The following is a 26,659-nucleotide window of genomic DNA, read 5'->3' on the forward strand; positions in this document are numbered from 1 at the left end:
GGGCTTTCCTTTACTGTTCCTCCTCAGCCTTGTTTCAGAAAGTACACTGCCATGCCCCCATTGAAGAGATGCCATTGTGTCAGATCACTTTTGTTTTTGGTTGCTGGAAAGGAGATGTTACTATCATTGGCTCTCCAGCTAGCTCTAAGCCGGTGTTTCCAGATTCGGCCTTGGTGGCTTGCAATAAGAAATGGGTAGGGGGATATAGACAAAATGTCTTAAGACATCTCTTATCTAGCAGGCTTGGTGACCTGTTACATTTGTGCAGAATAATGGATTTGTGTTTGAGAACTGCTTGTCTGGAATGACATGACTGAGCCTTGATGACCACATGATCCTGCAAGGCCAAGACAGAGACATTAAAACGCTGAGAGAGCCTTCCAGGGGTTATCAGTTATATTGTTTCTGTAACTGTGTTTGGTCATCCCTCCACGTGTCCTCCTGACTTTCATCTCTTAGTTAACCCATCAAACCTGCATATGACTTGCTCAAGGATAAAGGGCATTGATGTTTGAGAGACAGCCAAGAATGTAGCCTGAACTAGTTACATGAGGCTGTTTGATACTGGATATAACTGGAAACTGTCTGCCTTCTCTTTGATCACTGATTAACCGTAAGCTAAAAAATTACTGGCTCCTGCAACACACAGGGATGAGAGCGCACCTACAGAGCAACAAGTGCAGGCAGCAGCCATGGAAACAGAGCAGTCGCCATGGAGACCAAGCATGAGACATGAACAGTGACTTATCATATACATAGGGGCTGATGGGAAAAGCATGAGATGGTTATATAAAGATCAAAAAAAAGAAAATCAGTGATTTCTTGATTCTTCACATGTCATGTCTCGAGAAATGCAGCAGGTAAATGTAGAACCTAGAAAGGAGTTAAAAAAAAAAAAGCTAAGACATATTCTTGTAAATAGTTTTAAATACAATCAATCCCTGAAGGACTATAGCAGTCATACAATATGCCCTCTGGGATCTGGGTACCATTTTTTTTTGTGTTGCATATCTTTATTCATTTTATAGCATGCAATCACAGTCAACATGATGTTCAAAGATATACAAACAATGAAAATGGAGATTGAAGATTCTCCTTCCCTCTTCCCCAAAACAAGTGTATTATACACAAAAAAAGCACATTTTTGTTTTATTAGGACAGTGAAGGTTTCACTGTCTTCCAGGCACTACTGGCATCCTAGTTTGGATTAATAGTGCCTCAGATAGTGATACTTTAGCCCTACCTCCTGAGATCCCATAACCCTGATACCATGTTATTGTTTCCTGTATATAGGTTTATAGTCGGAGGAAAAGATAAAATCAGGTCTTCTAGCTGAAAGGTTTCAGAGGGTTGATCAACAAGAGGTAGTGCTTCCTCTCAAAAATGCCTCCGTTTACAGATGAATGGAAGCAGTAGTTCCCCTGAGTGAGCTCCCAGGAGGGTTGGTTCTAAGTGATTAACAGGCCAGTGGGACGTGTGGGCTAGAAGTGGAGGCTGCTTCCTTGCTCTGCTTGTGGGATCGTTGACCCCAGGGGGTTTGCTGCTTCAGATCTTTGCTAGTTCACAGGTGCTGGGGGTTACAATTGGGATTTTAAATGACAAGACGCACTGAATTTGAATGTGTACTTTTGCCCGGCATGAAAAACACTTATTGGCATAAACCTCTGAGAAAACCAACAGAATCCAATCTTGTGTCAAATTCCTGTCTATCTTTCTCTTGCTCATTGCCTTTTGGCTCTCCATAGAGAACAGATGTCTGTCCCCAAGACTCTTTATTTGTTTTCCTTCCATATGATTTCCAGGATGCCAGACAGGCATGAATGACTTATATTCTAGTTAAACACAGAACCGCTATTTCTTGCATACATTTTCCTACTTTACTTTTCTTTCTTCAGGTACAGCACAAAGAATCCATCTTTGCAGTCTGAGACCGTTCATTATAAGAGAGGTGTGAACCAGCAGTTCTCCCTGCCTTCCTTCAAGATTGATTTCTCAGAGTGGAAGGATGATGAGGTAATTGGTTATAATCCTAGCGCACCCCCCCCCCCCCCACTGCTCAGGAAGAATCGCTGGGCCCAGTGTTTGGCTCCTGTATAATACGTCATGACTAGTGATCGTCTACAGCAGTCATGATCTGTTCTGCACAAGCAGGATGTGGCAGCCATCTGAAACGATAGTTATTAAATGTGCCAGGACTAACAACAATTAGAAATGAAATTGAGGGCCTGCCCAGAGGTTCAGCGTCAGTGCTATGTTCTGCCATGTAGAAAACCCCTGGTTTTATTCATGGATCAAGTCTTCCATACTCCATATCAGCCAGGACTGGGCAAGCTGTGAAGGTGCTGTTCAAAGCCTTTGATTGGTAGGGAATTATGTTGGTCAATAAGGCGATACCTGGTGTTTGGGTATTGCCTTATTGAGGGCTTAAAATAGGGGAAAAATCGCATTGTAGTAGTGAATGAAAGCTCGTGGTACCAGGATCCCAGCATTAGTTCCATTTGAGATGGAATAGAAAAGAAGGGGAGCTACCAGACCAAAAAGAAAATTGAATCTGTTTAAGGTGACTGGATCTTAGCTGATTTAGGGTACGATGGTGAACAATTTTTCACCTCTTGATTATTGGTAAAAGCAGAGTATTGTCACAATCAGACAGTGGTTCAGTGATCTCCAACATGAGTTGGCCTACATTCTGTTTGGTAGAACCTCCTCATGTCGGAGATAAGTAAAAGGTGTTGTAGGCCTACTCACCATGGATATTTGAAATTGACTGTGCATGGAGTCTGAACTCTCTTCTTAACTAGAGAGCAGTGGTTTCCAACTTTGGGATGAGAGGGGTGAATATTGCTTATGAGCAGTGAATAATAGATTGATTACGGTTTTATGTTTACTGTGTGACACTGTTTTATGTGATTTTTATGTGAATGTAAGGATATTATGAATATAAACATAAACTGCTCTGATCAATTAAAATTGAATGAGGTGGAATATAAGTTTTATAAATAAAATAAATATAAACACATCATGGTGCAAGACCAGCCAGCACTGCAAAAAGCATTTTACTCTCTGCTACCTCCTCCCCACCCACTGAAGGAGAGAGATGCCAGGGACAAGTAAGGTTGAGTCAGTATCTTCCCTACCTGTCTGATGAAGCAGTCAGAAGTTGGGGACAAGTGAGTTCATCTTCCTATAGCCCCCCCCCCCCCCCCATCCTCCCCACTGATGCCAAAGAGGAGGGAGCTGACAGAGAGATAAGACACCTTCCCCATCATTGCTGAAGAAGAAAGGAGCCAGAGGTTGCCTACATTTATATAGGTTGTATTCTTTGTAGTAGGTAAAGGCATCATTATCATTGTTTGTATAGTGCATATCAGATGTTCGCAGCACTATTGAATTAGTGTGCTTCAAATAATCAAATACAATAATTTGTGCAACACTACAGAGGAGAGGACAGGGGAAAAGGCCACAGGATTTGGGAGGCTACTTTAAACTATTGGGGATACTCATTGTTGTAAAGGTCCCTCTGTTGGGAGTTCCTCTTGCCTCCATACCTCAGGAGTTTCCATCAGAGATCCCAGTGGTGGCATCTAGCCCCAAAACATCCCTCTCTGCTGAGGAATCTAGTCAGTCTGAAGCGGAAGCATGGGGCATGACCCAAGAATATTCACCTCCAAGATGGACTCTGTCTTGATCACCTTCATCATCATTGGGGTTGTGGGTTAGTATCCCTTCATCTTTCGGTTCTGATGAAGAGTCTATGGCAATCCCCAGCCAGCTCTACCTGATCCGTTGGAGCACTTTTTGCCACCAGAACTCCAAATTCTTGGATAAGCTAGGTAAAGCATTGGGAATCAATGTCCAAAAGGACATAAATCCCCGCACTGAATTCTTTGGACTTATTCAAATTCTGGAAATGCCGTCCGAGCCAGCAGCAATCTTTGTGTGCTTGATCCTATGGGATTTATAAACAGAAATGTAGGAGAATCTGGCATCCTATCCCCCACTATCCAAAAAACTAGATTTCAAATACAGAATTAAGCAAACCCCAAAGTTTGGGGTAGTCCAGATACCACAACAATTAGTGGTAATGGGTCAATGCTGAAATGGTCTAAGAAGACCAGAATCTTCTCCAACACCCCATCGGGCAAAGACCCTTGACTGTTGGATACTTTTGAGAAGTTCTTTTAGGGTTTGTAACTCAATACCTGCATCATGGCCCACCAATCTTAAGTAATGTAATGCTTGCTCAATTGTATAGAAAAGCTGAAACATCTGATAAGAGTTGCAGGATGGAAAATGTGCAGTCTATCAGTAGGATCTTCTGGATGCGGAGGAGTACGAATGTGGTAATTTCTGCTTGGTGTTTGAATCATTTGATAGCGAACAGTGAGATATTCTCCAACAGTCATCAGAGCACACTGGATGGCTTGGTTGAGAGCCAGCAGTTTATGAGAGGATGTACATGACAAGTTGGCCAATGTAACCGATTCTAGGGACAAGGTCAGAGAAACGGTCGCCCATGTTAAGGAGCAGCATGAGTCCAGTGTCTCTCTAGAATGGGACCTGAACCCCTGTCTTCTTCAAGGTGTCTTTACTTTGCTTTTAAATGCTCCTTTTCCAGAGAAGCCTCTTCTCCAATTTCAGCAGTATCATGTTACCACCAGCGCTTTCACAACGTCATCTTTAGGACTGCAGATGTCAGTACGAGAGATGCAGCAACAAGCTCAGCCTAAAGGGTGTGTCTTTGGTTTGTTTTTTTTTTAACTTTCTTTTTGTAACGGTACCAATACAGAAACATAGACATTTGTCTTCAGCATGTTCAACTTGGTTACAGAGGGTGTGAAAATAAAACAGATTTCTAACATGCACACCCTTCAGTATTTCAATGCTGCATCATAACTTTTACCTTGGCATTCAAAGTTCATATGGCTATACATGTTGATTATCTATATCTATTCCTCACCAAATCCAGTACGGTCCCCACACTTTGTTATATATATCAGCCTGATTTCGAAGCATATTTGCCAGTTTCTCCATTGTAGCAATATCCACTACTTTATTTTCCCAGCAATAAATAGTGGGGGAACATGTCTATTGGAGGGCAGTTGTTAGTCATGCGGCGTGTAACAGGTGCCCTACCAATTTTCTACTACCCTACATATCCCATCATTAGAGCATTTTCTCAGGAGGAAGAGAGTTGTCTGTTAACCTTTGTCTGCATATCCTTGAGATGCAATCCGTCACCTTCTTTAGGAATGTTTGTTTCTCTGCATTCCTATCATATATACAGGTAAGCTCCTATATGTCTGCACCCTCTCCAACAGTTCTGACTTGCATTGCAAAATTTAGCAAAGAAAACAGATATGTTGTACATTCTATTTAACAATTTGTACTGTAATTCCTGCCCCTTGCTGCATATGATAATACTCCTTGCGGTTTTCCAAATGAATTTCCAGGTTTTGTGTCCAGTTCACTACTTAAATCAATATTCCATTGATAAGCTTATCCAATGTTCCACACTCACATTATTCAGACCGGAACATTATGGGGTAGATTTTCAAACCGCGCGATTTGGCGTACTTTTGCTGGATACGCGCGTAGCTGCTAAAATCCTGGATCGGCGCGCGCAAGGCTATCAATTCCGTATAGCCGGCGTGCGCCGAGCCGCGCAGCCTACCCCCATTCCCTCCAAGGCCACTCCGAAATCGGAGCGGCCTCGGAGGGAACTTTCTTTTGCCTTCCCCTCCCTTCCCCTACCTAACCCACCCGCCCGGCCCTGTCTAAACCCCCTCCCCCTTACCTTTGTCGGGGGATTTCGGGAGACGTAAATCCCCGCGCGCCAGCGGGCCGCTAGCGCGCCGGGACGCAACCTGGCGGCGGGTCCGGAGGGCGCGGCCACGCCCCCGGACCGCCCCGGGCCGTAGCCACGCCCCCGGGCCCGCCCCCGGAACGCTCCCGACATGCCCCGAAAACGCCGCGCGGTTCGGGCCCGCCCCCCGACACGCCCCCCTCAGAAAACCCCGGAACTTACGCGAGTCCCGGGGCTCTGCGCGCGCCGGTAGGCCTATGTAAAATAGGCTCACCGGCGCGCAGGGCCCTGCTCGCCTAAATCCGCCCGGATTTGGGCGGATTTAGGCGAGCAGGGCTCTTAAAATCCGCCCCTATGTATAGTACAGATATTAAATGTCTTGCTCATTCTTTACAACATAACACCTCTTCTACTCCCTCACATTCTTCCAAGGCTAGGTTGGTAGGTATAGAATTCATTAAATCTTTACTCAGCTGTAAATATAAATATCTGGTAATGGCAGGTACACAGATGGCTCCTCATAACTTGCCTGAGCATGTTAGATGAATAAAGCATGTGCTACAATGATGCCAAACTGCACCCCTCCGTTCCTCCCCCATCAAATGAGTGCCAGGACTGTGTGGGATCAGAACCAAGCCATGCTCATAGAAATACAAGCCTACACGCTCAGTAGTACCACTGGTAGTTTGATAATCCCAATCCACCTGCTTTTCTGGGTTTGACCATAGCATCCTATTTAAGCGTCAGGGGTTTATCCTTCAATACAAAACTGGATATGGTCCCTCTAAGACCATGTATTGCTTTGACTGGAACATCGCATGGGAGATGCATAAAGGGGTATATTAAACTTGGTAGAATGGCCATCTTTATTACGTTTATCCATCCCAGGAGTTGTAGAGGCAGAGAGGACCAACTTTGCAGGTACACATTTTATCATTAAAAATTGGTAGATAATTGTTTTTATAAAGCTTAAGAATAGTCCCTAGATATCCGAATACCAAGATATTTAAACCCCTCCTGAGCTTTTTGAAATTTTTCTACCTTCTGAGGGTTTCTTCTACTCAGGCCCAGCAGTAGTAGCTAAGATATAGCATAGCTGATAACAAATCTAGAGACTGCACCAAACCCTTCTATAAGTTCCATCAGTACCAACAAAGATCCTGACAAGTTAGTCCAGTAGTAATAATCTATCATCTGCTTATAGGGAAATTTTGTGACTGGCATTATTGTGCTTAAATCCCTCAATGATCCTTGTGTTCCTTACAGCATGAGCTAATGGCCCTATTGTAAGGTTAAATAATGGGGATAAGGGACACCCCTATCTCATCCCCCTGCTGCTTTTAAAGGAAGCTGAAATTATCCCATTAGAGAGTACCTTTGCATTGGGAGTAGCATATAATACATATATCCAGAAGACAAACATTATTATTATTTATTAGCTTTTATATATCGACATTCGTGAGTACATCATGCCGGTTTACAATATAACTGAAGGAGGAAAACATCTTTGGAAGTCCAAAGTGCTTTAAAACAGATAACAGATATGGCCAGGACACGGGGTCAAAGGCTTTGTCCGCGTGCATTGAAATTGCTGCCCCTGCCATTGCTTTTTGAGAAGCTAGATGTAGTATGTTAAACCACCATCTTATTGGTTGATAACCACTCTGTTTAATAAATCCTGTTTGGTCAACATGGACCAAATTAGGCATAATATCCTCCAGCTGAATTTGCAGAATTCTCACTTATTAGCGAGATGTTCCCATGGGAGGAATACTCCAGCGTCTCCTTAAATGACTTGTAAATCAAGACTATTAGAGCTTCAGTGAGAGTACCCACCGTGGCTCCAGGGGTCCTTAGATAGATAGTTCACACAAATAGGGGATTAGCAAATTTGAAAAAGCCCTATAAAATTCTATGGATACTCATCAGGGCCCGGGCTTTTCCTCTCAACCAATGCCCCAATGGCCCTCACCATCTCTTTGGGGCTAATGTCTGCAAATAGGATACTGCCTCCTCCATAATACGGGGTAGTCCCAAAGGTTCGAAAAAGGAAGTGATAAGCTTCTCCAGTTCGGACTGCACGGGTAGAAATTAGCAAATTGTGATGCAAACAAGTTATTAATGTCTGTTGGCATTTGATTAATATTACCTTGCCTGTCTCGAATACCATATATGATTGAACTATCCCTTCTAGTTTGACTTGCCTTGGCCAGTAATGAACCTGCCTTGCCTCCATGTTTGTAATATTTTTGCTTAACAAATACGCATTGATTTTTCTATAACATGAATTTGTAATTCTTTTAGTTCATCCCTTGCCAGGTTTAGGAGAGCAGTCTGATCTGTGCTTCTGCTCCAAAATTGGATTTGCTTTTCCAGTTCGGCTTGTTTTGATGGCTAGTGTATGTAATCATAAATCCTCTGACTACTGCCTGTGTTTATATTTATTTTATTTATAAAACTTATATTCCACCTCATTCAATTTTAATTGATCAGAGCAGTTTATGTTTATATTCATAATATCCTTACATTCACATAAAACAGTGTCACACAGTAAACATAAAACCGTAATCAATCTATTATTCACTGCTCATAAGCAATATTCACCCCTCTCATCCCAAAGTTGGAAACCACTGCTCTCTAGTTAAGAAGAGAGTTCAGACTCCATGCACAGTCAATTTCAAATATCCATGGTGAGTAGGCCTACAACACCTTTTACTTATCTCCGACATGAGGAGGTTCTACCAAACAGAATGTAGGCCAACTCATGTTGGAGATCACTGAACCACTGTCCGATTGTGACAATACTCTGCTTTTACCAATAATCAAGAGGTGAAAAATTGTTCACCATCGTACCCTAAATCAGCTAAGATCCAGTCACCTTAAACAGATTCAAAGTGGCTATGTTGGGTGTCTAAGGGAGAAATAGGTGTAATTCCTGCTTCTTGGGTTTTTTTCTCTCCAAACATCCACAAGATTATGCAACTGAATTAGGTTACAAAACCCACTCCCGGAGTTAATGTGGTGTCCTCGTGCCCCAGATCTGTCCGGTCACCACCCATGCATAATTTTGTAGTGTCATAACCTGCTAGGACCTTTTGCATCTTGTTGTAAAAGTCCGCATGACCGACATTAGGTCTGTAGATATTAACTTAAGTATCTACTTGCCCATATAGACTTCCTTCTAATATAGCATAACTGCCTTGTGGATCATATCGGGTTCTGTACACCTTCAAGGGGAGATTTTTATGTATGAAGATGCATAATCCCTTGCATTTGGATGAAAAAGTTGCTGAATATATTGACCCCACCCATGTCTTTTTAAGCTTCTCATGTTCATGGGCCACTAGGTGCATCTCCTGTAGGAATGCAATAGTTTTCCCTTTATTTTTTAAAAAATTGAACTATCCTGTACCTTTTCACAAGAGTGGCCATTAAAGGATACTTTTTTTAAATTGGCCATAATCTGTAATCTACACTATGATGGCTTGTGGTAAAATTGAGAGTTGAAAACCTTCACTGTCTCTGCATTGCGGTGAACTTTCAATGCAAAGTGAGAGTGAACCAATGTTACAATGTTCAGGCTTTGAACTGGTGCTTGCTTTTAACCTGTCTCCCCTTTCCTTCCAAATTCCCTTCCCCAATACCCCCTTCATCTTCCCCTCCCACAACGTAACCTAACCATCTAACCCATCCCTCCTTTGCCTTCCCTTCTCCTCTGCCCCCAGCCTCCCTCCCTAAAGAATCAACCCAAAATCTAAGAGCACTGGAACATATGACAGAATTTCACATTGTAATATATTCCCCATGTTATTCTCATCCCCCTCCCACCCCCAAACCAACAAGTGCTCTAGCTCGTTTCTCAACAACAAATAAAACTATACAAAAAAAAGCAATATCTTAGTATCATACATTGAAGAATGACAAAGCACAGTGCCCAGGGGAGAATCATCAAGGCGTAGGCAAGGCTCTATAAGGCTGAGCAAAACCTAAAATGTAAACACTTCAACAATCTAAAGAAACTTGGAGTAGGGAGACTCCGCAAAGTAACATAAGTTAATAAAAGACATCCCAAGTGGATCTTTCTGAGATCTAGGAAATAGGTGGGCCAGCAATTATAATAATAAAAAACCCCAAAACTGTATTTCAGCAAAGTCCATTTGGTAATGTATCAAATGCCTTGGCTATTCTCAGGTCTCCTGAGAGAACAGTCCATGTCTGGAGTACCACACACGACCTGGAAAAAATTCTTTAGGAAGAGATGGAATCACATTGAGTCACAATTATAAAAGCAAAAGCATAACAAATCAAAAAGAGAAAAAATCAATAACAAAAAGGAATTATAAACTGTCTTCTCTCTGTCAGGCTGATACAGTAAAAATGCGGGAGAGCGGGCGCACAGGCCATTCTCCTGTGCGCGTGATACAGTATCTTAATTTATTTAAATTAGGCCCGGTGGTAAAAAGAGGCGCTAGGGACACTAGTGCGTCCCTAGCGCTTCTTTTTTGACAGACGCGGCGGCTGTCAGCGGGTTTGAAAGCCGACGCTCAATTTTGCCGGCGTCTGTTCTCAAGCCCGCTGACAGCCACGGGCTCGGAAACCTGCAAAATTGAGCGTCCAGTTTTCGACCTGACAGCAGCGGGCCCATTTTACTTTTTTAAACTTTCGTGACCTCCGACTTAATATCGCCATGATATTAAGTCGGAGGGTGCACAGAAAAGCACTTTCCCGGTGCCTGCATCGGGGTAAAACCAAAGTAATCTTAAGTAACCCCTGTGATGCTTGAACCCGAATAAAGGTTCTAGAGGTCATATCTCACACTTCTATTTAGTTGGTAACTGTAGCTCATCCATTAGATTTATTTCCAGGATTTCCTTCTAGGGGGGAAGTTTCCTTTCAAGGCCCTTACATTACGCTTTGCTTTTCCCATAGTTAAGTCTATTGCACAGAGCACTGATAACGTCGGCATTGAGAATAATGAAGTTGCTACAGGAACAGTCTTAATGAAGTAGAGCAGAAATAAAACTTTTTTTTTTTTTTTTAAAGAATCCTTGCTTATGCAGCCAATTTCTGTATTTCACAGTTTCGCCGTGAACCTGAATTACCAATTTTAAACTTGTCACCACACTTTGTGTGCTAACACAATCTGCCTGCATTTACGTCAGCAGAGCCTGCTAAGTGATTCTTCTCTGAATTTTCTGCTGTTTGATTTGAACTGCTTTGTTGCAGCACTTCAGATTTGCTATTTTTGCCATGCTTTCAGTATCGCCTCAGTGGTCTGACCTGTGGATGGGAGCCTGGACACGAATGCTATGAAATATGTGCATGTTAGGAGGGGAGAGGAACTTGAGGGCATGGAGGATCTTCAGGAGCGTGGTGGCTAAAGGAGAGCGGCTCTTGAATTATACTTGTCTGAGAATTCTCTTTTGCAGCAAGTGCTTATAGTTTCACGTCACAATCTGTAGGCTATACTCGCGCACTTCTAGCTTAACTAAGGGGATTTTGAAAGGTCAGGACTTAGAAAATTACACAACCCAGCCCCTCATCCCTATTCCCTTATTTCGCTCCCCTTCCAACACATGCACACACTCCTAATGCCCTTGGGCTCATACCAAGAATGCAATGAGATTCTGCTTTGTAGAGTGACATGGCCATAGCTTTTATTTCTATATTATAACTTCAATTTCTCATAAAATGTTGGTTCTAGCCAGGCAGTTTTGGGGGACTGTTATTAGGCGCACAATGTTTTTTTTTTACTGCCACCGCCCCAAGGTGGGGAGCCGCCATCCTTGTCTACTGAGGACCGTGAAGTGGTCCAGGCTACCCTTCTTTGCATTGGTTGGCAGCATTTTATTGTCATAGGGTAAACAGGCCCCATCTGAGCCATAGACTCAAGGAATGGCCAGACTCCACCCTCATCCCTGCCACCATTTTCAAATTGTACTTGTACACATATTGAGGAGGAGGCCCAATCAGAGTCACATAAGCGGGTGATGACCAGACCTCCCCACTTCTGACTTTATTCATTCATTTTTGTGCTGCCTGGAGTGCCCGCCCCCAGCTGTACAAGCACGAGAATGAATTGGCCCTGCCCAACCTCCATCATGAGTGAACTTACACAAAATTCCCTGAAACAATGTAAACAGCAGCATAGCTAATCCGTATGTTAACTGTATGATATGCCTGCATGGTTCCCTTGAGTACAACCTTCACAAAGCTGTGATGCATCCCTGTCCATGCCCTTCCTGCTGTATCCTACCTCCTGACCTTCCATTGGAAGGTTCTAAGAAAATCTGGTAAGGGATGGACATCGTGTATAAGAGGTGGGTAAAACTGCAGGCATGGCCAGTGAAAGTGGCTAAGCCAGCCCATGGACTGCTCTTAAATCCTATGGTGGGATGTCCAGCTTAGGCCCTCTCTCCCCTGACTGCAGCTATACCTGAGGTACTTGAATGGAATTTGCTTTGAAGTGGCTGAAAGGTGGAATATAAACCTAAACAAAATAAAATAAACATTGGTTGCTTGGCCAGCTCGACCTCACCTGACCCAATACCAAGAACTCTGGCTCAGGGTCAGAGGTTGGGCTGCCATTTTGATCTGGGGCTGGGTGCGGGGCCACTTGGCAGCAGGCATGTTGTGTCTTTGGCCGCATTGCCACAGGGCAGCTCGAGGTCTGATTTTCATCACAGTTCTAATGTGTTTTTCTGCTCAGAAGTTCTTTGTCCAGGTGGTCAAATGAAGATTGCTCTTTTAATTGCTAAATGAAAGTCGAAGGGCTTAATTTGCATGTAACCAAATGAAGGAGAGAAGAAACCAGCCTTCACTTTTTTTTCCCCTCCCCTGTATCTCCTCTGTCCATGATGTTGTAACTAGGGATATAACCTTTTGTCAGTTGCAATGATTTTCTCACCATCTTCTGAATTGCTGCATAGTTTATAATATAAAAGGATGAACTAGCTAGATGTCTGATCTTTCGGCCTAACCAATTGCATAAGTATTATCAGTTAGCTTGGAGCAGGCCCATAGTGTTGTCATCTGTAGTTGTATTAGTTTTCTCCTTCATTCTGCTTCTCCAACATACAGTCTTTGCAGTGAACTCCCGTGGGCTTTCAGGGCTGCATCTAATACCAGTTTTCCCAAATCTGAAAGAAAGCATTTTTTGTGCACATAAGTCATATTTTATTCACAGAAAACATGATTTGTGCATATAAACCATGTTTTCTGTGCATAAAAATGTTTTGCTTTGTGCTAAGCATTTTCCTTCTGCATTTTTAAACTCCATTACCTTACTGCATTGGGAGTTAAAGAGAAATATTAGCTTGTGTATTAGGACACTACGTGCTGAATTTCGGTGCACAGTTTTAACGCTCAGATTTTTACATCAGCTTCTTAGTTATTTTCTCCTCTGGCTGTACCTTTGGTTTCCTAACTGCTTCTCTGCTGCCCTCTACCTTTACAGATATGCTATCCCCTCCTTCTTCAGTGGTTCTTTCTTTTTTCCAGATGTTAATCTTTTTGCCCTTTGTTTTAACTGCCTTGTTTCACGCACATTATGATCCTTTTGCTTGTATTTTCTTTTCCAGTGAAACCTGTTCTTTTAAGTTCATCTATTCCACCCACGTCCTCCCCTTTGAGATTGTATTCAGTGTGCTTTGAAGCACCTCTGGCTTGGTTTTAAACACCATCTCTTATCACCAGAGGAAGACCTTAATATACAGAGCAGCAAATTATTTTAGCCTACTTTACTGTGGAGCACTTGTTGCAGTAGATCTTGGTGCTCCATGATGTATGAAAGACGGGGCTGGTGCAAAGGTATTAGGCATCCTAGGTGAACAGTCAACCTTTTGTCCCCCCTCCCCCCCCCATACAAAATGTTGGTAATTAACAATCATGATGATCTCCTATGAGCATACTTCACAGAACTATCCTGTAAAAGCTTGATTAGATATCATACTTTTAAATATTAAACTTTGTTTTATATGTGTGTGAATGTGTACACACACAATACAAATGTTTCAGAAATTATCACACTGATGAATGTCATCTGATTTTTGAGGCTAGACTGCAAAACAAAAAATATCAAACACATTTATACATTTCAAGACTTTCTTGCACTGGCTGTGTGTTTGAGAGTTACAAATGGATATGCAAAATATCTCAATCCAGATACAACATCAACAGTTAACTGCCTAAAAACCAACTACTGCTTATCGCTCCTGCTCACAGCCAGCTGCCGCTCTGCCAGACTACCGACCCGACATACATCCAGGAAATACATCCAGCCTGCTGAAATACTTAGAAGCTGCATGATATATGAAATGAGGAATCCTACAACCAAGGTGATAGAGCTAAATAACAGAACAAATCATACAAAAGGGTGAGGAAATAATGGCGATATAATGAACAACACCATTAAAAAAAACAAAGTCAACAAAGTTCTATGCCCAATGACAAGCACCAAATTGTAAATTATCAAAACAGGAGTAATCTCCTTACTACTACTAAATGCATAATCACTTAAAAAGAAAATCCAACTCATTAATGACATGATAGAAGACCAACAACCAACTATATTCTGTATCACAGAAACCTAGCTAAATGACGAGGATAATGTCCTCATAAACCCAGTTGTCCCATCTAAATTATAATCTATAACCACATACTATAATAAAAAAGAAAAGGGGGAGGCCTTTTAAGAATCTGCAAAAAAGAACTTAAATTAGTATTAAGTAAAATTTTGATTAATCCACTGTATGAAGTAGCAATATTAAAATCCAAACAAATTAACATGGGGCTGGTATACTGCCCACTTGGCCTACTTTAAAAAGATTGCTCACCTGAATTAAATTTTTTACAAAAGAATTTCCTACACCAGAGACAACAATAATCTTAGGAGATTTCAATCTTCATATAAAGAAAATACCAAGGTCACTCCCGTGACATATTTCTAGAAGCAACGGAAGCCCTAGGTTGGACACACCACATCTCAGAACCTACAAACTTGATCTCATTTTTGCAAATACTAATAATTGCTGTTTGAAAATGGAACATAAGTCAATCCCATGGTCAGACCACCAATTAAATAAAGTTGATCTTGAATTCAAAAAAACAGTTTTTACAGAAAATATAATCACCCACACATTTAGAAAGAAAAGACTGAAACACTAGCAAATGCAATCGAGAACCAAATAAACGAACTAAACCTAAACAACTGTTCTGATGCTTACAACTTTTGGGAAAGAATAATCAAAGAAATAGCAGATGAACATAGCCCAATCCAAACAAAAACCATAAAAAAATAACATAGTAGTAAAATTAAGCAAAAAAACCCCAAAAACCTAAGAAAACTAGAAAAACAATGGTGAAAATTCCCCACAGATGTAACTCTACAAAAATACAAATCCTATCTAAATCAATACCTAGCATCAACAAACAAAACAAAAAAATACTACTATGCAAAACAAATACTGGTGTTTTTATTCAACTCAAAATTATTTGAGATTGTCAAAAATCTAATAAAAGATCCATCAGCATACCAAACAAGGAACAACACTTTCACAAAATCATCTTGTAATGAATATGCAACTGCATTAACAGAAAAAAAATCCATAAGCTGAAACAACAATCAACACTAATCATCCCCACAATGCAATTGAGGATATAACTAAAATAAATAAATGGTCATCATTCGACAGAATCTCAAAATTAGTGATAAGTAAAATAATATCTAAACTAAAACCTGCCATATATCCACTGGACCCAATACCTGCCAATTCATTGAAGCTAATAAACCAGGCAATAACCTCAATAATCACAATAGGAAACCTCTCCCTTGATGAGGGATTTATACGTCAAAATATAAAGCAAGCAGTGATAAAATCAACCTTAAAAAATAAAGCAGGAAGAACAGATGATTGAGATAACTATAGACCAATCTCTAACTTACCATTCCTTGCTAAAATAATAGAAAAGGCTGTACTTACCCAGCTGGAGATGCATCTAGATGATCAAAAAATTCTATACCCTAACCAATTTGGATTTAGGAAAAATTGCTCTACAGAAACTCTACTACAGTCGATAACTGACCCAATAATAAGGGGATTTGACTCTGATGAATCATACGGCCTTCTTCTAATCGACTTAGCAGCAGCCTTCGACACTGTAGACCATAATCTACTCTGCTGAGAGTTAAGAAATATAGGAATAGACGGAATTGTATTAAGATGGTTTACCTCCTTCCTAGCCGATAGATCATTTCAAGTAAAACTTGACAACCAGATTTGACACCTTCCAATGCAAAACAGGTGTTCCTCAAGGATCTGCACTATCTGAAACCTTATTTAACATCTACGTGCTACCAATATGCAAAATACCAACAGAACTAGGAATAAACGTCTGCCTATATGCTGACGACTTACAATTCTATATCCCGTTAGCAAATTCTTTTGAAAAAGCCTCATTCCCTGTACGTACCCGGATCAGTCCAGACTCCTGGGTTTTGCCTCCCCTTCAGCAGATGGAGACAGAGAAGTTTTCAGACTATATGAATACAATAAATAAAAACTAGATCAACTTAAACTCTCAATGAACACTAAAAAAAACCAAACAAACCCAAAAAACAGAAATCATTTGGCTAAGAAGAAACCCATACCACCCAGTATAAAACTGGAAAAATGCCATATCAATCCAGCAACCCAAATAGGGGTCCAAACTGATGAAAATGTAACAGTGAAAGCCCATGGTAGTAAATTGATTAAATCAGGTTACAATAAGCTGAGGATACTGAGCCATTTGAAACCATTACTAACCATAACTGACTTTAGAACAGTACTACAAACACTATTATTCTCAAACCTTGATTTCTAGGTCTTCCAACAAGCCATATAAAATCTCTTCAACTACTGCAAAATGCCGCAGCAAGACCAATATCTGGAGCAAAGAAATATGGCCACAGCACCCCAACTCTAATGGCTCTGCATTGGCTCCCAATACAATCAAGAATCTATTGGAAAGTTCTAACAATCATCTTCAACAGCATTAACTCGGACAACAGTGATCTACTTGGAATAACTTTTAAACTACACAATCCTCCCAGAACTCTCAGATCACAAAACAAAGGTCTCCTAACAATCCCAACTATAAGAAATTCTCATCTGATGCAAACCAGAGACAGTTCTATCAATTGCTGGCCCAAAACTCTGGAATTCAATGCCTGAGAACCTAAGAATAACAAAAAGAAATCTAAGAGTGAACTGAAACATGGTTGTACAAAAATGCTTCCAACATAATACACCTTCAATGTACTATAACTATTATAGACAAAAATGGCATGACATATGCTCTTCCTTCGAAATCTCATCCGTTCCTAAAGTGTGTGTGTGTGTATTTGAATAATATGTATGTATTTTGTGTGTCTGACCTCTGTCCATTGGATCATAATCTTGTATGTCTAAACTGTTAGATCTATTAATTTTGACTGTTTAAGTGTGAACCGTTGTGATCTAGTGATTCTCACATGGAACGACGGAATATAAAACTACTAAATAAATAAAATAGTCTCTGAAATGCCTGGCTGGGCTGAACTCAAATGGTTTCACTTACTGGTCACCATACCAAAAGCATTCAAATTCTGCTGTCACATTAACAGTACCTAAACTCCTTCTGTTACCAGCCATTCAGTGAAGTAATACAAAGACTCTATTTAAAAAAAAAAAAAAAAAAAGTCACTCAAACTATATAGCAAACCTGCCATACCCAAACAGCACTGTAAATATTATATCAGGAACTATAGCACTAATACTACTACTGTTAATATGGATAAACATTTATATAGTGCTACAGGGTGTATATAAATGTTTAACAGTATAAATGTACACAGTTAAGATATTCAGACAAGATGAATAAATGTTGGAGGAGAATGAGTGACAACATGAAAAGTCTCACAGGTGAGATAATAGGTGCAGTTTAATTAGACATGGATTATTTTATTTCATTACCTGGCACTCTGAAATTGCACACAACTTTGCAAAAAAAAACAAACAAACCCCAAAACACACAACACACCTGTAGTGCACTTTCTATTGGGAAAATAGAACACATTGGACTGCTATGGATTCCTATATGGAAACTACACATTAGCAAAATACCACACCTCAATCCCACACACAAGACAAGTCAGACCATCACCAAATCCAGGCTAAGGGATCACAAATTAAAAGGAATCTGCAGGCAAAAGCTGAGCTCTTCTTCTTTGCTCTGCCATCCATTCCAGCATCAATCTCTCCCCTCCTGTTCCCTGCAGTTGTCTGGGGAGGGACAGCAGGCGCACAGGGCCTGGACTGAGTGGCAGAATTGCTCTTCTCTGTTTTAACTGCTCTAGGCCCCCTCCCCTCCTCCTTCCAGCTCATTTCACCACAGGCTAAACCCTGGGAATAAAACTGAAATCTCAGGTCCTGTCCTAACCTACCAAAATAAACAAAGCCATGGTAAAAAGTGGTTCCTGGTGTGGCGGTTTGTATGTAAGTAAGGCCTACTTTATTTTGTGCATAAAATATATGAACATATATTTTTAAAATTGGAAGAAAAAGTACATGTTCAGTGCGTTGCATGTAAGCATACATATGTGCATGTGTTGCGTATTTTTAATATGCATGACTGATACATGCAGGTTATAAAATACTATCAGAGATCTCTGCGTGGCCTTGTAAGATACGCGCATAACCACCGAAAAGCTGCCCCTTCCACCCCCTGCGCGCGCGCCGAGCCTATCTTGCATAGGCTCGGAGGCACGTGCAAGTCCCGGGGCTTTCCTGGGGGGGGGGGGTCGTGTCGGGGGGGGGGGGCATTCCAGGGGCGTGGCCACGGCCTCTGCACCGGTCCCCGGACCGGAACATGGCACGCCGGCAGCTGGCTGGCGCGCGTAACTTGTAAAATAAAGGTGTGGGGGGGGGGAAATTAGGGCTGGGGGTGGGTTAGATAGGGGAAGGGAGGAGGAAGGTGGGGGGGGGGAGGGAACGGAGGATGGCTGCACGGCTTGGCGCGCGCAGGCTGACGATTTTGCGCAGCCTTGCGCGCAGGTTATACAATCGGGAGTAGATTTGTTCGCACCTGGTTGCGCGAACAAATCTACTCCTGTGCACACCTTTTAAAATCTAACCCAAAATATAAATTTTTGTGATGACCTTGAAGTACTTGGTGATATTTCATGTTCTCCCTCTTTCCTTCTGCTTTACCCTATTACATTTATGTTTTGTTTTTTCAGAACCTGATGTTTTAGAGTAACAATGAGTCTTACCTTCTTTGTGTTCTTTCCTGACAGCTGAATTTTGATTTGGATAAGGGGGTTTTCCCAGTGGTTATCCAGGCGGTCGTAGATGAAGGAGATGGTAAGGAATCACATCCATTTCCTTTTATGCTTTAAGTTATTTTTCTCTTGTTTTCAAGATGTGAGGTGGTTTCTTCTAGCAAAGATTGGAATCTTCCTCTGTACCAGAGCAGAGGATTATCATAAGTGTTGACCTTTTAGAGTAATATTTGAGCTTCTCCTGGTTTAAAACTCATTTTCACATACATTTACGTGGAATCCCAATGCGGCTTTAATCTTTCATGTGCTGGCCTTACCAGATGCTATATTCAGAATTGTCTAAGTCCTGTCACTAAGCAATGTTTCCTAAGTATTTTACTCACTGAGTCCAAGATGTGGCCACTACAGGGCGTAAAGGGAAACCTAGGGAGGAAGCAGGTTCTCTTTTTGAGAACAGTTGGTCAGAACTCCTTTCCTGACTATTTTATGAATTTATTTTGGACTTTTTACCATGTCAGTCTGTTAGAGACAGTGCCAAAGTAAATTATAATATACAGATACTGACATTCTGAAAACAGAGAATAGTTAATCATGATAGCTTGACTCCAGGTTTCTGGCAAGTCGCCATCTGTCTCGGGTGTGAGGAGCTTAGCCTGGGCTGAGAAAGGAGAAGCTGCAGCAGCCTGGTAGCGTGCATTCTATTAGCTGTCGACAGGCAAAGCTGCCATGCTTTGAGAGAGAGGCATCGATAGGGGAGAGGATGTGATGTTGGAAGGCAAGGGAAACTTAGAAGAGAGAGGGAGAGAGAAGGTAATAAATTTATTGGGTAATATACATACAAAGGTCCCCACAATGTCAGTCAGGACTCACCTGAGATCATCTCGCAATACAGTCTGAAGCGCTTCCAACTTTTACAGAATATGGCCACTAGAATCTTGGTAGGGGCCAAAGCAACTGACCACATAACACCAATACTACATCAGCTGCACTGGCTCCCAGTCGAAAGCAGAGTACAATTCAAAACCCTCTGCTTCATTTACAAGTGTGTGAATAAATAAGCCCCTGAGTATCTCTCTCAACTTCTTTTCCCCTACACACCATTAAGATCCTCCCAAATGGCTATTCTCTCCTCTCCTCCTCTAGCTTCAGCTAGACTATCCTATACGAGACTTCATGTCTTCAGTTATCCACCAAAAATCTGGAACAAGGTACCGCTATCCCATGCCTCAAGTTGGCTTATCTCGCTTTCAGGAAAAAAAGCTAAGGTGTGACTCTCTGGTGACACCTTCCCTTAGAGTCCTCTTGGCAAAGAGTCTTTCCGATCTATCTACTCAGCTTTCAAGTAAGGATTATAAATTATACACCCTGTCCTCTCAATGCTATCAATTATAAATTTTATTCAGCTGTGATTGTAAATGACCTTCTATCAATGTACTGTAACTATTAGTTTCAACTTGTTTTGTAATCCACATTGAGGCTACTTATGGCTAAAGGTGGAATATTAAATGTCTATAAATAAATAAACCAAGACAGAATACTCCTGAAAGCCTTCCAAAAGTAAGAGCCAGTTTACTCTGCAGAGTAAACTGAACAGAATGAGATTTGCTCTGATTCTGAGTTACATGACGTGACATTGGGCAAGCAAGTCAACAGAAAGGTAATTCTTGGGTTAAAGCAAGCAAAAGGTAATTCACGGTAATAAGTACGCAGTTCTCTCTGTTCATATATACAGGCATACACACATTTACGCTCTATATAGAAACCTTTGGGAGCAATTGGGGGATAGAGTGGAATTACCTCAATATTGACTGGGTAAATATAACATCAAGACATGCTAGGGTGGTAACGTTTCTAGATTAAATAAATTACTTCTACATAGCGTGGTTGGTCTGAGCCCTGACAAGATGGGGAGATATTTTAGACCTAATTCTTAGTGTAATGGAGGATTTGATGCAAAAGGTAACTGTGGTGAGGCCGCTTGGCAACATTGATCAAATTGTGATCAAAATTGACTTAATGACTGGGAGGACATTAAGTAAATCTACAACTCTAGAATTAAACTTTCAAAAGGGAGACTTTGATAAAATGAGGAAAACAGAAAAAAATTGAAAGGTGCAGTTACAAATGTTGAGAGTTTACATCAAGTGTGGTCATTGTTTAACAATGCTTAGAAGCCCAGTCCAGATGTATTCCATACATTAAAAAAAGGTAGAAGGAAGGCCAAACGACTGCTGGCATGGTTAAAATTCACTTTGAAGTGCTGAAAAAAGTGCGAAAAGCGGAATATAAATAAATAAAAGAATCCATCTGAAGATAATATGAAAAAGCATTAGCATTGGCGAGTTTGATGTAAAAACATTGAGGCGGGCTAAAAGAGAATTTGAAAAGAAACTGGCCATAGAGGCAAAAACTCATAATAAAAACTTATAAAATTTATCCAAAGCAAGAATCCTGTGAAGGGAATTGGTTGGACCGTTAAATGATCAAGGGATTAAAGGGGATTTAGAGAAGATAAGGCCATTGCAGAAAGACTGAATGAATTCTTTGCTTCATTGTTTACTGAAGAGGATGTTGGGGAGATACCTGTGCCGGAAACTATTTTTTAATGGTGATGATTCAGAAGAACTGATGCAAATCATTGTGAAAGTGGAAGATGTAATAAGGCAGATTGACAAAGAGTGGTAAATTGCCCGGACCAGATGGTATACACTTTAGAGTTCTGGGGAACCCCCCCCCCCTCAAAAAAAAAAATGAAATTGCACATCTGTTACTGGTAATTTGTAACCTATCATTGGGATCGTCCACTGTGTCTAGAGGATGGTCAGTGTAACCTCGATCTTTAAAAAGGGCTCCAGATGTCATCCGGAAAACTATAAACTGGTGAGTCTGACTTCAGTGCCAGGAAAAATATTGGAAACTATTCTAAAGAACAAAATCACAGAACATTTAGATAGACATGGTTTAATGGAACATAGCCAGCATGGATTTTCCCAAGGGAAGACTTGCCTCCCAAATCTGCTACATTTTTTTGAAGGGGTTAATAAACGTGGATAAAAGTGAGCCGGTAGACATTGTGTGTTTGGATTTTCAGAAGGCTTTTGTCAAAGTCCCTCATGAGAGTCTTCTAAGAAAATTAAAAAGTCATGGCATAGGAGACAATGTCTTCTGTGGATTGCAAACTGGTTAAAAGACAGGAAACAAAAAAGTAGGATTAAATGGTCAGTTTTCTCAGTGGAAAAAGGTAAACAGTGGAGTGCCTCAGGGATCTGTACTTGGATTGGTTCTTTTTCATATATTTATAAATGATCTGGAAAGGGGTACGAAGAGTGAGGTGATCAGATTTGCAGATGACACAAAATTGCAGAAGGACCTTGCGAGTCTGGAAGATTGAGCATCCAAGTAGCAGATGAAATTTAATGTGGACAAGTGTCGGGTGATGATGTAGTACATAATGTTAGGTTTCTTATTAGGAATTACCACCCAGGAAAAAGATCTAGGCGTCATAGTGGATAACGACGGCTCAGTGTGCTGCAGCGGTTAGGAATTATTAGGAAGGGATTAGTGAATAAAACTGAGACTGTCATAATGCCTCTGATTTGCTCCATGGTGGGACCTCACCTTAATACTATATGCAATTCTGGTTGCTGCATTTAAAAAAAGATACAGTTGCACTTAAAAAAAGTATTGAGCAGGGCAATCAAATTGATAAAGGGAATGGAACGGCTCTCCTATGAGGAAAGGCTAAAGAGCCTTCTGCAATGCTTTTATTGTTAACCCAGGGAGTTTAAGATATAGTGCATGCTAATAGTCTAAACCTAATAAATGTAGAACTGAATATGAAATGGCAAAAATCAAACTAGCACTTCAACAAAATCCTGTTTTCAATATCTATGTGGCTGTTCAAGTAATAGTCTAAACCTGTCAAGATGAGAGTTTGCAAAATGTTTTGAAAATCATTTGTATCAATAAACAGTTTTAATTTGTGCAATAAGTGCAGTTTAAAGAATGTCACCTTAACTACGGACTTAATGTGAGGATGTAACAAAAAGGAAGAGTCATTAATAATTCCTAAGTTTTTAGCTTGAAATGAGATTGGATCATCAATCATTATGGATGATAGCAGAAGACAGATCTGGCTAAATATACCACTTCAGGTTTTCCATTTTCAACACTTACCTAATAGCCATCATTCAAGAACTGATGGTAGCTAAGCAAGTACTAACAATTCAGTAGGGCATCTGCAGCATAAGATGTAACTGGTACAAAGAACTGAATGTCATCTTCATAAAAGGGATAGCAGACTTCCAATTCAGCTAGCAATGTGCAGATTGGGCAAAGTTATATATTAGAGTACAGCAGACAAGGCAGAGCCTTGCGGCACCCAAATCTGTAGCAGGAACTTGGAAGAAACAGCGTTTGCAAAGACTATTTGCGGACTCCAATTGGATAAATAGGATTCAAACCATGAAAAAAAACCTGATGCACTTCCTAAGTCAGTTGGCCATTTCAGCAAGATAATTATTTTATATATATATCTGGTGCCGAAGCTGTAGGCGACTTACTACAAAAACATTCATCATAAAACAATAAATCGGTAATAAAACAATCCAATGATAAATCCAAAACAAACTAAACCAGTAAAACACAAAATGAAAGATATTCTCCTCAGCCATATTATATCCAAAAGCGAACCTCATATTCATGAAAATGCCTGTGTAAACAAAGGTTTTAACATTGCCCGAAAGGTCTTGGTACATGTCATAAGGTGCAAGGCCTCAGGGAGTGAAATCCATAATATAGGCATGGCTACAGAAAAGGCTCTGTCATGTTTTGGCCAGTCTTGCTTCACAAATCAATGGAATATCCAACAATCCTTATTGAGCTGATTGTGACTTACGACCTGGATTATACATGCAAAGCATGGTATTAATCTATGTCATAGAATCAATAGCAAGCAACCTAGCGTATCATACTTTAAACCCTACTGAAAGATCTAACAAGATAAAAAAGAATTTGCCACCAGTATGAAAGCCCTGTGATCAGCTGGTCTAAAACCAAATTGATGTTGGTCAAGATATTTTTGCTTATTAACAAACTCTTGCAGTTATTTTAAGACAGCACTGTCTTTCACATTTGTTAAGTGATGATATCTGTTTTTAAGTTGCTGTTTCTGTAGCATCAAATGACACTGGACAAACCGAAGCTTGTTTTTTTTTTTTCTGCCCTTTCCATTAATAAGCCTGTATTTAATCTGTCTGCCATCTGGCCTGATTTCTCTGAATTTTTCACTAGTGATTAAATGTCTTGTCAGTGCTCAAGTACAGCTAGAATCACTGGTGATTCTGGGTGCTTTTAATTTGCACGTAGATTCAGAGCCACGTTCTGTTTACTGTGAGCAAATCCTAGGTACGATGATGGCATTTGGTTAGGAACAAATCGTGCATAAAGCTGGAAATATATTGGACTTAATATTTTTAAACTGGGAAGTGTTTTTCTATCCTAAACTCTGGACATTCTCAAAATATTAATATTACAAAAATTGGATCATAATTTTAACTTTAATATATTCTCATGCGACTGGGAGAAGCCCTCAAAGATACGTCCCACAGCATGTTTATTAGAAGAGGCCACATTGAGATTGCCCAATTGCAAGCTAAATCGATTCCAGCTCTGAATAGTCTAAATTTGCCAGACATCACTTCTGTGGCTAGTGATTGGCCCTATATGTCACAACACGTCATTGATGAAATTGTGCATGTTAACTCGCTCTAATGTTATATCATTGGGGACATACGGTTGTCATTGGTCCTGCCCCGTTGGGAGGACTTTGAGCAAAAAGGATCAAATATTTATGCAGAATTTCCCTCCAGTAAGCCAACAGTTGCTTCCCAGAATTTAGAAATTGAATGAGATGAATTGAGTCTGGTTTACTTGACCAAAATTGCACAGATGGTATTGAATCCTTCCACTGAATCCATGTTCAGCTATAGTGTAGAAAGTGCTGAAAGAAGAAATCTCTCATTTTGGAAAAGGTGATTAACCTTTCTTTGATGGAAGGCTTTCTGCCAGTTAATTAAAACAAGCCCCTGTTTGCCAATTGATGAGATTTGCTAGCCACAGGCCAATTACTTCCCTACCATTCTTAGGTAAATTAATTGAAGCTATGGTTCTAAAACAATTTAATGACTTTATAGAGGAACATTCTATTCCAGATCACTATCAGTTTGGCTTTCATAAATCCATAAGCACTGAAACATCATTGATCTTGAGCTTAGACACTGTCCGCCATAGATTTGTCTATGGCCAGTGCTTTGTTCTAGTTTTGTTGGATATCTCTGCAGTGTTTGACACCCTCAATCATGATATCCTGATCCAGCGGCTGGAGCAGTATTAGCTTGAGTCGCCAGCTGCAGATTCATACTTCATCTTGTACGTCCACCGGGATTCCACAGGGTTTAGCTCTGAAAACTGCTCTCTTTACCAAATTCTTGACCCCAATCTTTCGACTTTTATCCAGCCTCTGTGCAAGTTAATGCTGATGATCATGCAGGAATGACAAATTATATATCTTCCTGGACTGCCACGTTTCAGTTGGTGTCTTTGTCTATCATAAAACATTTGCCCTCAATGCTGAGAAAAGTGAAGTTGTGATTTTGGAGAGGCTTCCAGCATTTGATGAACCCACACTTATTAGCTTTGAAGTTTTTCAGATACTACCTACACAAACCAGAAGTCTTGGGATCATCTTGGACTCATCTGTGTATCCATCCACAAGTAAATGCTGCATTTATTTTAAGTGTATCAAAAAGAACAAAGACAATTTCCACAACACCAAACTGTATGCAAAAAGGAAATGTCACATCAGAAAGTCTTATATTAAATTGCCGATTCCCAAAATGTGCAAAAGATTTTTTTGTTGTTATTTAATTATTTTATAGCCGCATCATCAAGCCTGACAGCGTGTTCTCTGTAATTTCAAAACGAGAGCCGCCCGGACCAGTCCAAGAATCGATCCTTACGGCACACCCCTAATAACGTCCCTCTCCTCAGAGTGAACTCCTTTTATCATTAGCCTTTGTTGCCTCTCACTCTGCCGGTTCCTAAAATAGTCATTTTAGGGCCCATCCCAAGGATGCTCAACTTATTTATAAGTTGCCTATGCTTAACTGTTTCAGCCTTACTGAAACCTAAATACACTATATCTAGTGCTGAACCCTGATCCAAATCTCTGGTCACCCAGTCAAAGAAATTAATTAGATTAATCTAACACGACCTATCGCTAGTAAAATCATGCTGCCTTTAAGTCTTGTAATATTTGTATATCAGAAAATGCACTATCCGCTGTTTTAGCAGTAATTCCATTAATTTGCTCACCGCAGACATCGGACTGTCCGGCCTGTAGTTCCCAGCTTCCTCCTTCTTTTGTGGAATCACATCCACCCATCTCCAGTCCAAATGTAATCTGCTTTGAAGTGTCAGGAAAGGCAGAATATAAATACATAAAGTACTCTTAGCTCTAAGGAAGCAGTGAAAAGGTCAGCCAGTGGAGGTGC

At 40.7% G+C, this 26,659-nt stretch overlaps 1 protein-coding gene and 1 long non-coding RNA gene across 4 annotated transcripts in view; one reads left to right on the top strand and one right to left on the bottom strand.

Moving 5' to 3' along the window:
• On the bottom strand, positions 1 to 26,549 carry LOC115075696. The gene is made up of 3 exons (XR_003852583.1): positions 26,481 to 26,549; positions 19,098 to 19,286; positions 1 to 873 (listed from the first exon to the last, which is right to left on the bottom strand). It is a non-coding gene; the product is annotated as an uncharacterized LOC115075696 (long non-coding RNA).
• The window catches only part of MGRN1 (mahogunin ring finger 1), a 117,556-nt gene that overhangs the window by 29,433 nt on the left and 61,464 nt on the right, over positions 1 to 26,659 (top strand). For all 3 annotated transcript variants that reach the window (XM_029576330.1, XM_029576333.1, XM_029576332.1), the window contains exons 5-6: positions 1,896 to 2,013; positions 19,122 to 19,188. In XM_029576330.1, coding sequence (XP_029432190.1) covers positions 1,896 to 2,013; positions 19,122 to 19,188 — 185 coding nt within the window. The remainder of the gene's footprint in view (positions 1 to 1,895; positions 2,014 to 19,121; positions 19,189 to 26,659) is intronic.

This window comes from Rhinatrema bivittatum, chromosome 14, assembly GCF_901001135.1.
Source record: "Rhinatrema bivittatum chromosome 14, aRhiBiv1.1, whole genome shotgun sequence".
Lineage (NCBI taxonomy): Eukaryota > Metazoa > Chordata > Amphibia > Gymnophiona > Rhinatrematidae > Rhinatrema > Rhinatrema bivittatum.